The sequence below is a fragment of the Antedon bifida genome, chromosome 8 (assembly GCF_963402885.1).
Source record: "Antedon bifida chromosome 8, ecAntBifi1.1, whole genome shotgun sequence".
NCBI lineage: Eukaryota > Metazoa > Echinodermata > Crinoidea > Comatulida > Antedonidae > Antedon > Antedon bifida.
The window spans coordinates 2,187,722-2,201,713 of NC_136233.1; the positions used below are offsets into that span (position 1 = coordinate 2,187,722).

General features: G+C 31.4%; 2 protein-coding genes across 3 annotated transcripts in view; one reads left to right on the forward strand and one right to left on the reverse strand.

Moving 5' to 3' along the window:
* LOC144850183 (testis-expressed protein 47-like) overlaps positions 1-13,992 on the forward strand; it is an 86,615-nt gene that overhangs the window by 69,790 nt on the left and 2,833 nt on the right. The window lies entirely within an intron of this gene.
* LOC144849693 (tyrosine-protein phosphatase non-receptor type 1-like) lies at positions 164-13,782 on the reverse strand. Of its 2 annotated transcripts, XM_078706703.1 has the most exons (10): positions 13,544-13,782; positions 11,481-11,577; positions 10,053-10,153; positions 8,146-8,244; positions 6,365-6,505; positions 5,031-5,240; positions 4,508-4,684; positions 4,325-4,416; positions 3,756-3,878; positions 164-1,468 (listed from the first exon to the last, which is right to left on the reverse strand). In XM_078706703.1, the coding sequence occupies exons 1-10, from the start codon at positions 13,601-13,603 to the stop codon at positions 1,438-1,440; spliced, it is 1,131 nt and encodes a 376-aa protein (XP_078562829.1). In that variant the 5' UTR covers positions 13,604-13,782; the 3' UTR covers positions 164-1,437. The 2 variants fall into 2 exon arrangements, with proteins under 2 accessions (XP_078562829.1, XP_078562828.1); XM_078706702.1 differs by having other exon boundaries at positions 164-3,878.

A 13,992-nucleotide genomic window follows, 5' to 3' on the forward strand; every position in this document is an offset into this window, starting at 1 on the left:
TTCAAGGTCTGACTTAATTAAACTTAATTTTTCATGTTTTTTTGGGAAACAATACATCTTTAATTGATAACTTTATGATTAATTTTATGAAAATTACGTATTACCTTTTGTTGCTGCACACATTGTGTATTACACGTAACATTAAATAGTTAAAAACACAATAATAAAAGTAGAAAACAAACTCACTTTATTACATAATCTGTGAATTATTAACATAATTTTTTACTTATTATAGATCAGCAAGAACTTCTAGATTTTAATTAGTCTTAAGCTCTGTCTACACTATCAAACTTTATGTGACAAAAAAAATGTGATGTGCCCATATATGGACATGATGATGTCATATCTCTACCATATTTGACCATATCACTACCATATTTGGGCACATCACACTTTTTTTTGTCAAAGTAGTTGGATAGTGTAGACAGAGCCTTAGAATTGCAGTGGTAAACGTTCATAAACTAACAATCTTTTGAATAAAATCCAATGTTAATATTGTTTAGAAAATAAGAATTGAAAGGAAATTTGCAAATTCTTGGTAATGCCATTATTTCTGGTCTAAGTCAAGTGCAAAACAACCAACAAAACATTATAGATGTGACCTTAATGGATTTTGTGACTCATAATGGGTCATGTATGACACGCTAAAGGCCAACAAGTATACGTTCCTCTAGGTTGGATTATTTATACATACAACAAGTGTGTATTTTAAATAATATAACAAAATATGTGTGTGTGTGTTACCAATATAATTTCAATTTGATGTAACATAAAAAACAGATTGAAAACCAGTTCTATGCCATAACATTATTTGTACAGTATATTATAAACCATCATGTCACTTATTATAAATAATGTTTAACCTATTTTTTTTCTGTAAAATGTACATGCAAATAACAAGTTGTTAAAATGATATCACAAAATATATTTCTCGGATTTCAGTTATCGGTTTTGATCATTAAGGTGGTAATCGTGAATTTGTCTTTGTCAAATTATAACCATGTTTATGGGTTCACACATACGGCTTAAGACTGGCGTAACTTGCGCCTTTGTGGCGTTATTAACTCAAGTCACAAGTGTACAAATTTTATTCTAAAATCGCATAAGACCATGAACAACAACAGAGTGCACTGCACTGCAGTGGCGTAACGCAGAGGCCCGAGACCCCTGGTTTAGGAACCATAACGCTGGAGGCCTCAGGTGTTTCTAGCCTTTTTCAACATATTTTAATGCCTGTTTTTTCCACTGGGCACTGCTGAGGGCCCCTACAAGCTCAGTGGCCCCTGGGTTTAGCCAGTGAGCACTCATAGCCGTTACACCACTGTAATAATAATGATAATGCAGACTATACTACATATAATTGTGAAAAAAGGTAGAGGGGCTTTAATTGGCCACATTGACTAATTCCAGTACATTATCAGGAAATGGTATCTGGTTTTACTTCTTTGCTACAACCCTGCTTTCTTTTCTGTGTGGATACAAAAAAAGAAATGGGGTGAGAGAAAACATCATTTATAATACGTAAATAATATTTTTTTTAATAACTTCAGATTATAATTAATACAAAAAAGACAAGAAAACCCGCAAACGTGATATGACTCTTTAGCACACCCTCTACCACTACTGTACATTAGATTAATTTATCACTTTCTTTGGAGAATTTGTCTTGTGCAATTTATGCCGTAAAAGATGAGGGGCGTGTAATTTGATCTCTGTTGATTGTCGGTTAGGGTCACTTCAGCTCTTGCAGGTTTTGCCATCTTATCTGTTATAATGTCAGAGCTGCCACAAGGTGGTCTACAGCAATCATTACCATGGCAACAATAAACTCCTATGAACATACTCACCAATCACACGATCCTTAAAATTAATCAATTTTTCAAGTGAATACAACTTATTAGATAAGTAAATTAACAATCAAATAGAATGAATTCATATCATAAACAGTTTTAACTAGATTTTGAACACGGGATTAATTTCGATTTTCACTGTGATCTTTCATGAAATAAGTGAATACGGTCGCATGGCACAAATATAACCTTAGACGTCCAAAATGAATGCACTCTTTACTTGAGACATGAATATACAGTATTTAATTTCATTACTAATTTTAGTTTACACAGAAATTGTAACTCCCATTCACACACATTTTAAAATACTTAAATTCAGTACAAAAAAAAAATCTTAGATACAAAATCTATTATTTTATTTCATAATCATTAATTAATTATTAATCATAATTTTGTTATTATATAAAGATATACTGCTTAGAAAATTGTATGTAATAATAATTAATACAGCTGATGGGATATTCTAATTTAAATTCAAGTAAGCGACACAATTAAACACAGAGTGTTCCGTTTTGACTAGAGCACCGACAGGAATCAGGACACTAGAAGTTAGTATAGTTATACATAAACAACAGCATAAAAAAAATGTAGATACGACGTATATAAAAACAACACAAAATATAGAAGAAAATTTCAAAAAGTAAAATATAAACAAAAGTATTTTAAATTTCATAGAATCTTGGTGCATAAACAAGATTAGTGGGATAAATTTGGTGCAACGGTGGAGTGAAAAAATGACACATGTCTGAACCACTTGATATACATACTGACTTTAGAAAGTTCTATCTTTAAAGATATATTGTCCCCAAAAAACATGAAAAATAAAGATTAATAAAATCAGACTTAAATAGGCCACTTTATTAAAGTTATTCACTTATGTAAAAAAAAACAAAAAAAAAATTATTATTTCACTTATAAAAGGAACATTTAATTTTAACCAAAAACCACTGCCTGACAGACAATTGGAAGTATTTTTTGCTTTAAATTACATTTTTTTCAGGTAAATAATTTTTGTTTCGATCCAGTTTTTTGTCAAAGTGAATAACTATTATGTGACATTAAAATGGTATATTAAAAAAAAATTTAAAAAAAAAATTTTTTAGGGGGACAATATATCTTTAAGCATTTAAATTAAATTTCTTTTTTATTCGTAAGAGTCGGAGGGATATAACCATCGTAAAACAACCTATAAAAAAATGGGTTTGTCTCACTATGTCAGTACCTGACCGTGTGTGCTAAATATTTGTAAAATATTAATATTCACATCTTGTTCATTAACTAACATGTGCTAAGCACTGTATATTAACAAGCTGCATAAAAAATGTCTTCAGTTAACTGCAAACTGAGCACCAGTTAATATTTAATTTATATTTTAAAAAAAAGAGAAATTAAAAATGATCACACTAGAGTAAACCACAAGTAAATAATCGGCGTACAACGCACTAATCTATTATCCGACACATAGTCTAAACTACAAGATGATTGACTACATTGTCACGCATCAACAGACAGTATTCCGCACCAATTTGTGTGACCATTGTGAAAATAAATTTGAGGTAGAATAAACATATAATAAAAAAATAATATTCTTTTTAAAAAAATACAATAATCGTTTAATTTCGCCAAAACCGTTCGGTTTATATGGACTATAAGAAACTGTAACAAAATATTCTGACTAAATGGTCAGCTCAAACGGACAGAAACTGGTCAAAATATTTGTCAGCAGCCCCTTATGGACATTCTACAAACTTCCTTTAACACAATTTAATTTCACAGCATTCTTTGCTGTACATCCTTTTTAATGGAATGTGTTGTTTGTGTGTGCATTTGTTCCTCCACTGTCAATAATACCATTTGTATACAAGGAGGGCGCCAACTAAAAGGCCTACCCCAACCCCAACATACTTTAGTATTGATCTGTCTTTCTTCTTCTTTTCACTCTTTCGTTGTTTATCTTTCATTCTCTCCACCTTGTCTTTCAGCGCTTGATTTTTTTCATCTCGCAGTCTTTTCCTGACAACAGATGCACTACGTAAAAGATTAGAAGAAAAACATTTTGAATTGGCAATTTTATAAACATTTACAAAAAAAATACATAGAATTTGTCATATTCGAATTGGAACTTTCGTTGTCAACGTAAAGATTCGTTGAGTACTTTTTGTATTCGAATTGTAAATTTGTGCTCAACAGAACGTCATTCGAATAGAATAGAAAACGTTGACAACGCAAGCTTTTTCGTTAAGAACAATCTCAACGTTCAAAATACTCCGTTAAATAATTACTCAACGGAAAAACTGTACTCAACGGTAAAAGTCCCAATCGAATATGACAATTGCAAACAATGATCTACAATCATTAATTAGGTAAAAATAATATGTAATTTATAAAAAAAGGAGTTATTTATCAATGTCCTGGCAAATAAATATTTTATAACATTCAATTATAAACGTATAGACCTTGATAATAATACTCACTTTCCACCTGCCCCAATATCAGTGTCATCTGGTGAATGTGGTCGTTTTGTTTGCCTAGGTGGTACTGGTGGCGGATTTGTAGGTATATCATCCTAATTGAGAGAAAACAAATATTAGAGGGCGTTTCAGATGAGACCTTCTTTGAAGATAAATAAAATTGAGAACTAGTACATTTAAACTTACTTTTTCAACTAATGTACTAAGAGGTATATGTTCTAAAACAGCATGCGCTCCTTCTAAAACTGCCAAGTATGAAAATCTAAGCTGTGCAGGGGTTTGAATTAACCCCATCCGATCTCTCCTCATGTCTAGTAGAATCGACATCACGTCTACATCGTTGAAATCTCCATCCTTTTCAATCTAGAATACACATAATATCACATTAATAACTCAGTTCTTTAAATTTTGCTCTTTTTGCTAAAGCTCTGTCTATCTACACTACAGGTAGTTTGACAAAAAAAAGTGTGATGTGCTCAAATATGGTAGCAATATTCCCAAATATGGTAGTGATATGACATCATCATCGGAGCTTTGAGCAAATAATTAATGATGAATATATATGAAGATATAGAGTACTTAGAACAGCCATAGAGGAACCTCCATGCAATGGCCAAACAGGAAAAAAAAATCGTATCTAGTGATTCTGAAGTGATCATTCAAACTTACAATGGATGGATAGGAAAATATTCTCAACCAAGGTACTTACAATGGCCAAACAGGTATCCACCAGACAAAAGCTGCCAGACCTTCCTACACCTGCACTGCAGTGGACTACAGGTGGGCTGTCGTTGCTATCCATACCACCTTTGTCTCGCACAGCTGCTAAGAAGCATAGGAAAGCTGCAGGCGATTGAGGTACCCCAAAATCTGGCCATTTTGTATAGTGGAAATGTAATACTTGTTTACTTGCTCCTGTCTACAAAAAAAAAATATGAATATTATACATTTTGGAAACACGCCGAACGTTTTGCAATTTTTTAAGTAGTTTGCATCAGCTACTGCTTTTCGAGAGGTTTTCCAACTAAGTCCTTGATTGACACCGAAGTGTTTAAGGAGATGTCGTTAATATGTTGCCGAACTTCTGACAGCATAATAAACCCCCAAAAAATATGATTAACTAGAGGGTACTCCGAGAGTACAAACCTCCGCCTACTGTAAAATTCCCCTACATAAAATGCCCCCTAAATATTTTTTTTTTACATTTTTTTTTATTAGTTCTAAGTCTAAATATGTTAACTGCACACTACAAAGTTGTGGATGACAGTGTGGTGTAATGGTTATGTATCCAGCCTCTCACAGTTGAGATCGCAGGTTCAAGTCCCACTTAGGTTTTTATTTTTTTTTATTATTTTTTTATTTCTTTTTTTTTGTTTTTTGTGGACCTTGATCTTTGACCCTGACCCTTTAAAATTTAACCACAATTATATGATGTGTCATTGATCATTGTGGCTAAGTTTGGTGAGAATCGGATAAAAACTGTGGTCTCTAGGCAGTAAAATAGTTTTTTGTTAGTTGTGACCTTGACCTATGACCTTTTCCCCTCAAATTCGAACTCATCCGAGCTTTTGGGGCATAGATCATTGTTGCCAAATTTGGTGAGAATCGGATAAAAACTGTGGCCTCCAGGCTGTTCACAGACACACAAACACACACACAAAACCACACACAAACACACAAACATACAGGGGTGAAAACATAACCTCCTTGGCGGAGGTAATAAACTTGTAGATTGTGAATCGGCTAGCTAGACAGCGTGACAAGCTCTTTCAATTTTTAAACACTCAATACATTTTTGTATTGCCTTTATTAAAATATTTCGTGAATAAATTTCAATCAACAGTTTAATAAACTTTATGATAGCTGCTATAAACCCTGGCTTCCAAGAAATGCTTCCAGTGCGTGACTCAACTATGTCTCAAAATAGATCCAATGACATTTGACAATGAATAATAAAACATACAATAATAATAAACACACTTATATATTAATTTACACTATTGCCAGTAATTCACCTTTGACCTTTGACATTTAACAACTTACAGGGATGTGATCCAGTTTCATGGTCCTAATTGTGAAGAACGACGACACTTCTTCATCTATTAATTGTACTTTGTAATTTGTATCAAACACCATGGTTCTGTTGTCTTCTGAGCTCAAAGGGAAATACTGGGCACATTTTAGCTGAAACAAAGTAATATAAACATGGTTAAAATTCAAAATACATTAATAATTGTAATGCACTTAACACACAACCATGTCCACCATGTCCAAAAAAAGGAAAGAAATTAATGAAAAATGAAAAAAACAGATTTGAGCCAAGACTTGAAGATATATTGTCCTCCTCAACAAAAATTCTTGTTAAATTTTTTATTGAATACGCCATTTTAATGTCACATAATAGTTATTCAATTTGACCAAAAATTGGATCGGAAAAAAAAGTATTTACCTTAAAAAAAACAATAATTACTGTAAAGCAAAGAATAGTCAAATTGTCAGACAATAGGTTTTGGTTAAATTTAACTGTTTATTTTGTCTTTATAAATAAAATCCTTGTTTTTGTTTTTTTTTAAACTGATTGCTAAAACATTTTCTTATTTATATTATCAAAAGATTACAGAAATATTTTAACCTTGTAGAACTTGCTTTTCAGAGATATAACATCTAAGATAATAATACAATTATAATCACAGTACGTATACTTCTAGGAAATGTTGTTGTTAAAATATTTATTTAGTCTATCACGCCATTAAAACCATCTGTTGTCATACATAGATAATCTTATCAATTTATGTATTCATTTTATAATCGCTATAAGCTTTAAAATGAATACCGATTTCAAAGAAATTTGTCTGCCAAGCCTGATGACGTGACCGACTACCTATTCAACTTTCAAATGCTCTATATGTCTTCATTCCAAGTTCAGATTCTCCTTTATATCAATAATTGATTTAGATGATGTTTGACATAGTTGTAAAAACTGCTGAATGTTATCACACTGAACTTTGAACCCCCAAAATTGACATTTTGCTTCTGTGTGACATTTTGCTTCTGTGTGACATTTTGCTTCTGTGTGACATTTTGCTTCTGTGTGACAATTACTTCTGTGTGACATTTTGCCCCTGTGTGACAATTTTGCTCAAGTGTGACAATTTTGCTCAAGTGTGACAATTGCTCCTGCGTGACATTTTGCTTCTGTGTGACAATTGCTTCTGTGTGACATTTTGCTCCTGTGTGACATTATGCTTCTGTGTGACATTTTGCTTCTGTGTGACATTTTGCTTCTGTGTGACAATTGCTCTTATGTGACATTTTGCTTCTGTGTGACAACTGTTTCTGTGTGACATTTTGCTCATGTGTGACAATTGCTTCTGTGTGATATTTTGCTTCTGTGTGACATTTTGCTCCTGTGTGACATTTTGCCCCTGTGTGACATTTTGCTCACTGTGTGACATTTTGCTCACTGTGTGACATATTGCTTCTGTGTGACTATTGCTTCTGTGTGACAATTGCTTCAGTATGACAATTTCTCATGCTGTGACAATTTTGCTCCTGTGTGACATTTTTGCTCAAGTGTGAACATTTTGTGACAATTTTTCCTGTTGTGAAAACTGGACAATTGAACTGACCTTAATCTTTTTTCTGATTTTCCAAAAAGTTAAAAATTAGAATAGAAGAAAGTTCTTAAAATTAATTTAGAGTAAGCCTGGGTTATTCAGTACCCTCATTTGTGTCACATCCATGCCAAGTAGACGTGATATTAAATGAATTTATTAACTTATTATTGAAATAATAATTATGATTTGCTAATGATTTAAACCTACCACTCCTTTTTCAATAACTTTGTTGAGCATTACAATCACTTTGCAGTCTTGCTCCCAGACCATTTGCCAAAAATGACCAACAGTATTATCCTTTGGTCCCTGTTTAAAAAAATATGATATCATATATAATAAAACAGTATATAAAGCTATACAATGTTAAAAACATATTTTGACATGTAGTAAACATTTAACAAATATTTAATATCGTTTCTGATATATACCTGTAAAAAAACATTAGTTGTACTGTAAAAAATATCATTATTTCTGGTACTGGTAGTACACTAATTCAAATTTTGCCTGTTTTATTTTCTTGTTTATTGTGATGACATAGTATTGTATGAATCCGAAGAAAATAGTTATTGACAATTTTATTTTAATTGTTGCAACATAAAACTATGTCAAAATGTAGAAATTCATTTTATGACTGTAGACATACTGTTAAGCCAGGTTTATTTACGATTTTTTGTAATGAGATTTACAGGTCTGTTCATTTGAATTGCGGAATATTTTGTACGATTCGTGGAATGAAATATAATTACCAGCCCACATCGTGTAAAGCTCTGTCTACATTATATAAACTTTATGTGACAAAAAAATGATGTGCCCATACATGGACATGATGGTGCCATATCACTACCATATTTGGGCATATCACTACCATATTTGGGAACATTTTTTTGTCAATCTAGTTTGATAGTGTAGATAGACTGTTAAGGCATAGTTTGTGATTTGCCAAAAACATTTACCAGATGATAAAAAAAAGATGACTCTGTCGTTTGCATAGAGAGTATGGATCACCTTCTCAATTAACTTTCTAGAAGTAAATATTTTTAGTTCAAGATATAAAATTACGTTTTTATTTACAGTTGATGGATTTTCTAGCGAATATTTCCAAGAACTATCAAACACTATGACATTATGAGGCCAGACAGCCAGACTGCCCTAGTTCCACTTTAGCATAACAGTCAGTTTATAACACTTCAGTTTTCTCATAATGAGACATCTGTTAAATTAACTTAGAACTGTATATTATCTTTATTTGTCAGAAAGTACAGAAAATATTATTGTAAATTTGAAGGGGAAGACATAAAGTGTTTAGAAATGTAGTCTGAATTGAAGGGGATAATTTAAGTCTATCATCAATGCACACACACATCTGACTCGCTTGACACAGCCAATGAGTAAGCCTACATATTCCAACTATCAAAGTAATAAAACCATGTGTCATACATTAATGTTTTAATAAAAACATTTATCTTGGCTTTTACTTATAACATTTTCTTGGAATTTCAATACTACAGCATTGACTATATTAGCAAGTGAAATACATTATATAATAAAATGGTTCTTAATGTGCCATTTAGCATTACTTAATCAATATTTTTTGCATGAAACACTCTCAAATTGTTTTTGTACGACAGAATTCCAAGAAGGTATTAAATATGCAAAGGAGAAACATGAATGACTCATGTACAATTTGCAGTTTACGAGTTATCGTAGAATCTCATACAGCTTATAATCTATTTTTGAAAAAACACAAATTTTAAACCACAAATGGAATGAAACTGTTAGCAGTAGCAAGCTTTATTTGCATAATATCCACCTGTACATAACAAATGTATACAACTTATTGTAAAATATTTTACACATTATGGTAAACCCCAAAATATTCTGTAAAAGTTGTTGGGCTTACGGAATGTACATAGCTAGTAAAGTGACCTACTGTAGGGGGTGGGTGTCAGCGTAAAAACAGTGGATTGGAACAAAATAAAATTGGTATTTTTTTTTTTCTAGGGCGAGTTTGTGAGTGAGTTTGACCGAGTTTAATTTACAGTAGGTGTTCCTGCTCACTTCCATCCAGCACAATTCCCCATGGGCTTATAATCAAGTAAAACCGAATTGCGTACCTGTGTGAGGATATATTTCTTTGATGCTTTCTTGCCCTGGACATGACTGGCGTTGATGTAGTCATTCTTCCCAGCGTCTAGTTTTACTCGACTGTGATCATCTGTAATATAGAGATTTACATCAGTCTGAATTTACTTTTTATTTTTTTTTTTATATTTATTTAGACAAATTGCCAAGGATAACCAAAGCGAATTAATTCACTATCCTTTTAAAGGTGGCAATCCTGTTCACAAGACAACATATACACAAGATGGTGTACATAAACAAAGTCTTATTACAAGTCTTTGGGAGTGGAGTTGTAAATTGTCATTACAACAAATCCTGACATATGACAGGACTTGAACCCAGGACCCTTGGATTGGTAGCCAAACATCATAAGCACCAAGCCACTTGTGAAAATTATGAAATATGAAAATATTAATAATTATTTATTTATTTCTTATGGTTTATTCAAATCAATTGTAATCTTCTCCCGAAGACCAAACAATTTTTCAAAAAAACAAATACATGGCTAAAAATCAGGTAAATTAAGAAAAAAGTAGAAAATCAAATTACTGAGAATTATTTCTTAAATTACTTCTAAATAATTCTTTTTAAAGAAAAATATTTTTTAGTGTCATCAATTTGTTAAATTTTGTTAAATTTTACAAAGAAAACTACTACTCTACTCAAAGTTCAATTAAATTTTTGATTATTTTTATCGGACAAAGAATCAAAATGATCAATTACTATAAATATTAATAATATCACTTTGATTCCTAATAAAAATCTGTCAATTGTCTTTTTCCAAGAAATGTCTATAAATAATGAAAGAATTAGTACTGTACTTTCATTATTAAATTAAATTACATAATTATTATTACTATCAATAAAGAACTTAGTTATGATTTCAATAGGAATTTGTTTACATTTTACTTTTAATTAAGGGAAGTTTTCACAATTTATACTGTAAAATTAGAAATTACATAAAATGATCTGTAGAATGAATTGATTTAGTACAAATAAATGTAATAATACTATATAATATTAATAATAAAAACTTTGTTGTAATCAATGAAAATGTATTCTTTTTACATTAAAATTTAAAGATCTGTTAAAACTTAATTAACAAAGTTGCATACAGTAAATAACAGTGCTCAATATTCTTACACGGTCGAATCATACACAATAATTATTACATATAGTGAGTGGAAATAAAATAAAATCATAAATTGCAATTGAAATGTAGATTACTGCATTTACTGCAGTAGAATAATTTGGATATGATCCATAATGCTCTGTCTACACTATCAAACTTCATGTGGCAAAAAAATGTGATGTGCCCATATATGGACATGATGATGTCATCACTACCATATTTAAGCATATTACTACCATATTTGGGCACAAATTCATACTGTATATCAGAGAGAGAGTGTGTTACTTACATGGTAGTACATCACGATACCTGTTCCTTTTTTTACTATCTGGCTTCTTAGCTTCTAAAATTGTGTAGTTGAATTCAAAACAATTTGTTTGAATTTTCTGTAATAAAAACAGGAAAAAGTTAATTACATTCATCTATTTCCACCCTTTCATGCAACAATGAATTAACAAATTACGAAATCAACAGGAAATTAGCCCGTTATTTTACTACGAAAAACAACAATTTGGTTGTGGTAATAAAGCTCTGTCTACACTATCAAACTGTATGTGACAAAAAAAATGTGATGTGCCCATATGGACATGATGATGTCATATCACTACCATATTTGGGCACTTTCTGTAGACAGAGCTTAAGAATACAAAGTTTAAATAAATAACAGTTTCCACTTTGTGGTGCCAACCCAGATATCCCATAATGTTATTCTATTTGGTACAAATTATTTAAAAATATGGTAGTAATATGCTCAAATATGGTAGTGATATGATATTATCATGTCCATATATGGGCACATCACATTTTTTGTCACATAAACTTTGACAGTATAGACGGAGCTTTAGACAACTGCAGAATGTTCTTTCTTCTTTCTTTCTTTTATTCAATTTTCACACTTCAAAAATAATACAAGTTATGTGAAACAATGATAACAGGTATCATAGTAATAAACAATAAGGTAATCAAGCTAATAAAAAAAAAATATATAGAGATACTTGTACTTTAAAAAAAAACAAAGAAGTGTGAAAGGAGGTCAAATAAGTATGATACTTTAAGCTTGACCCCCTAACAAGACTGCAGGTTACGGTACATGACAAAAAACAGCACATGAAGTATTGATATTTGCAGTACAAAATGCCTAGTAATAATTAGAGAATAACAAATATCAGTACTTAGGTTAAAATTGTTTTTGACTAATAGGAAGGGAAGGTATAAATATAAATACCTTTACCTTTACCTTTAAATAAACAAAGACAAGGTACACACAATAGAATGGGCGCGGGAGGTATGATTGTGGTGTGCTCACAGAAAAGGTGGATGCGGTGCCAATTTTATCCTAGGTGACGTTAATAAACAAACGCTATATTGTATTCAGAGTTTGACTCATGTTGTTATACAAATATTCAGAAAAAAAATGACATTCTTTCAGTCGGTGTCTGAGGTAAACCACAAATGATCAGAAACAAAGTGGAAGACAAAGGAAGTATACATCCTGCCCAGTAGCAGTCATCAAAATTCTTGGTTAAATACAAAAATAAACTTGTTAGCAAAACCACTTTATTAAATAAACGTTTGTGGTAATTCTTTCTCCAAAAAGCATTGGCATTTTGACAAGTACTATGTATATTTTGGTCTTTTTGGTATTTTTGGCTTCTTCTTCTTCTTCCACTTACAGTATGAGCATAGTTGAAGGCTACTAGCTGCTGCAATTTTATTTTTTGCATATAAAGTTTAATAACATTTATGTACAATTAAAAATTAAATATATTACATATTTTTAGTTTTTATTATTACTGTACAGAACTTTACAAACACTTTTAAAATAGTTAAATAAACAATTAATTTATTCCAACAATTCACCGATAGTTTTTAATTTACTGTACAATAGCAAGCGAGCTTTTGCTTTGGGACAGTGACGGTAGAGCGAAGGAAATGGCAATGTAGACAATAAAGTGGAACATGCATTCCATCCACGTTAAACAACTGTTAAACTACATTCTCCTTCGTCTACCATACCAAAACAATTGGTTGGTTAGTGAAACAGAGAAATTCGCTTCAATCCAGTTTTGTAAATGTAGTAGTTTTTTGTTCAATTAAAATAGAATAGGCCTATCTATACTTGTTTTTGTATATATTAACTATAGGCCTATCTAGTATTAAAAAATAAATAAAAACAATTAAAATTTTATAGAATATAATTTCCGTTTTTATAAATAATTTATGAAATAAACGTAATTATTTTTTATATTAAAAAGTAATGCATGCAGTTATACAAGTTATACTTCTATCATAAAAAGCTAGGCCTAATAACGAAGAGCACTAGCTAGAAAGACACCCTGACTGAGTCCTTACCATAAACTCGTTGGCCCATCCGCTTGATTCCTCGTCTATCCGTGAAAATGTCTCCTCCATTTTAGTAGTAGTTTTAATACATAACGTTCTAATAATGGAATATGAAAACTTTGTCTATTAGCATGTCAACTAAACACGGATGTAAGTACTGTACTGTGCTATTTTGTTGCCAAAAAAGCAGACAAAACTGTGCATGCGATTGTGAACAATTGCCTACTTGAATTGTTTTATTTCACGGGGACGCTCACCAACCGCAGGGTTTTCCAAGAAAATTACAAACCGGAAGTTATCGTATTTCACGACTTCGGTTGATAGAGGGCGCAACGTTTTTTCAAGCTAAGTTTATTTGAAAGGCTGCCGTGAAATCTATCCAGAAACGGTTGTTTGTACGGCGACCGGCTGTGTGATTTTAAAACAATTGAGGGAGCTCTTGAACTTTTGTAAATGTT

What these genes read in the sequence shown, in the direction of transcription:
- LOC144849693 (XM_078706702.1), bottom strand. Translation starts at nt 13,603, where the DNA reads ATGGAGGAGACATTTTCACGGATAGACGAGGAATCAAGCGGATGGGCC. An exon ending in TTAGTACATTAGTTGAAAAA is followed by an intron (nt 4,417 to 4,507) that starts GTAAGTTTAAAT and finishes TCTCTCAATTAG; the next exon opens with GATGATATACCTACAAATCC. An exon ending in GATATTGGGGCAGGTGGAAA is followed by an intron (nt 3,879 to 4,324) that starts GTGAGTATTATT and finishes TCTTTTACGTAG; the next exon opens with TGCATCTGTTGTCAGGAAAA.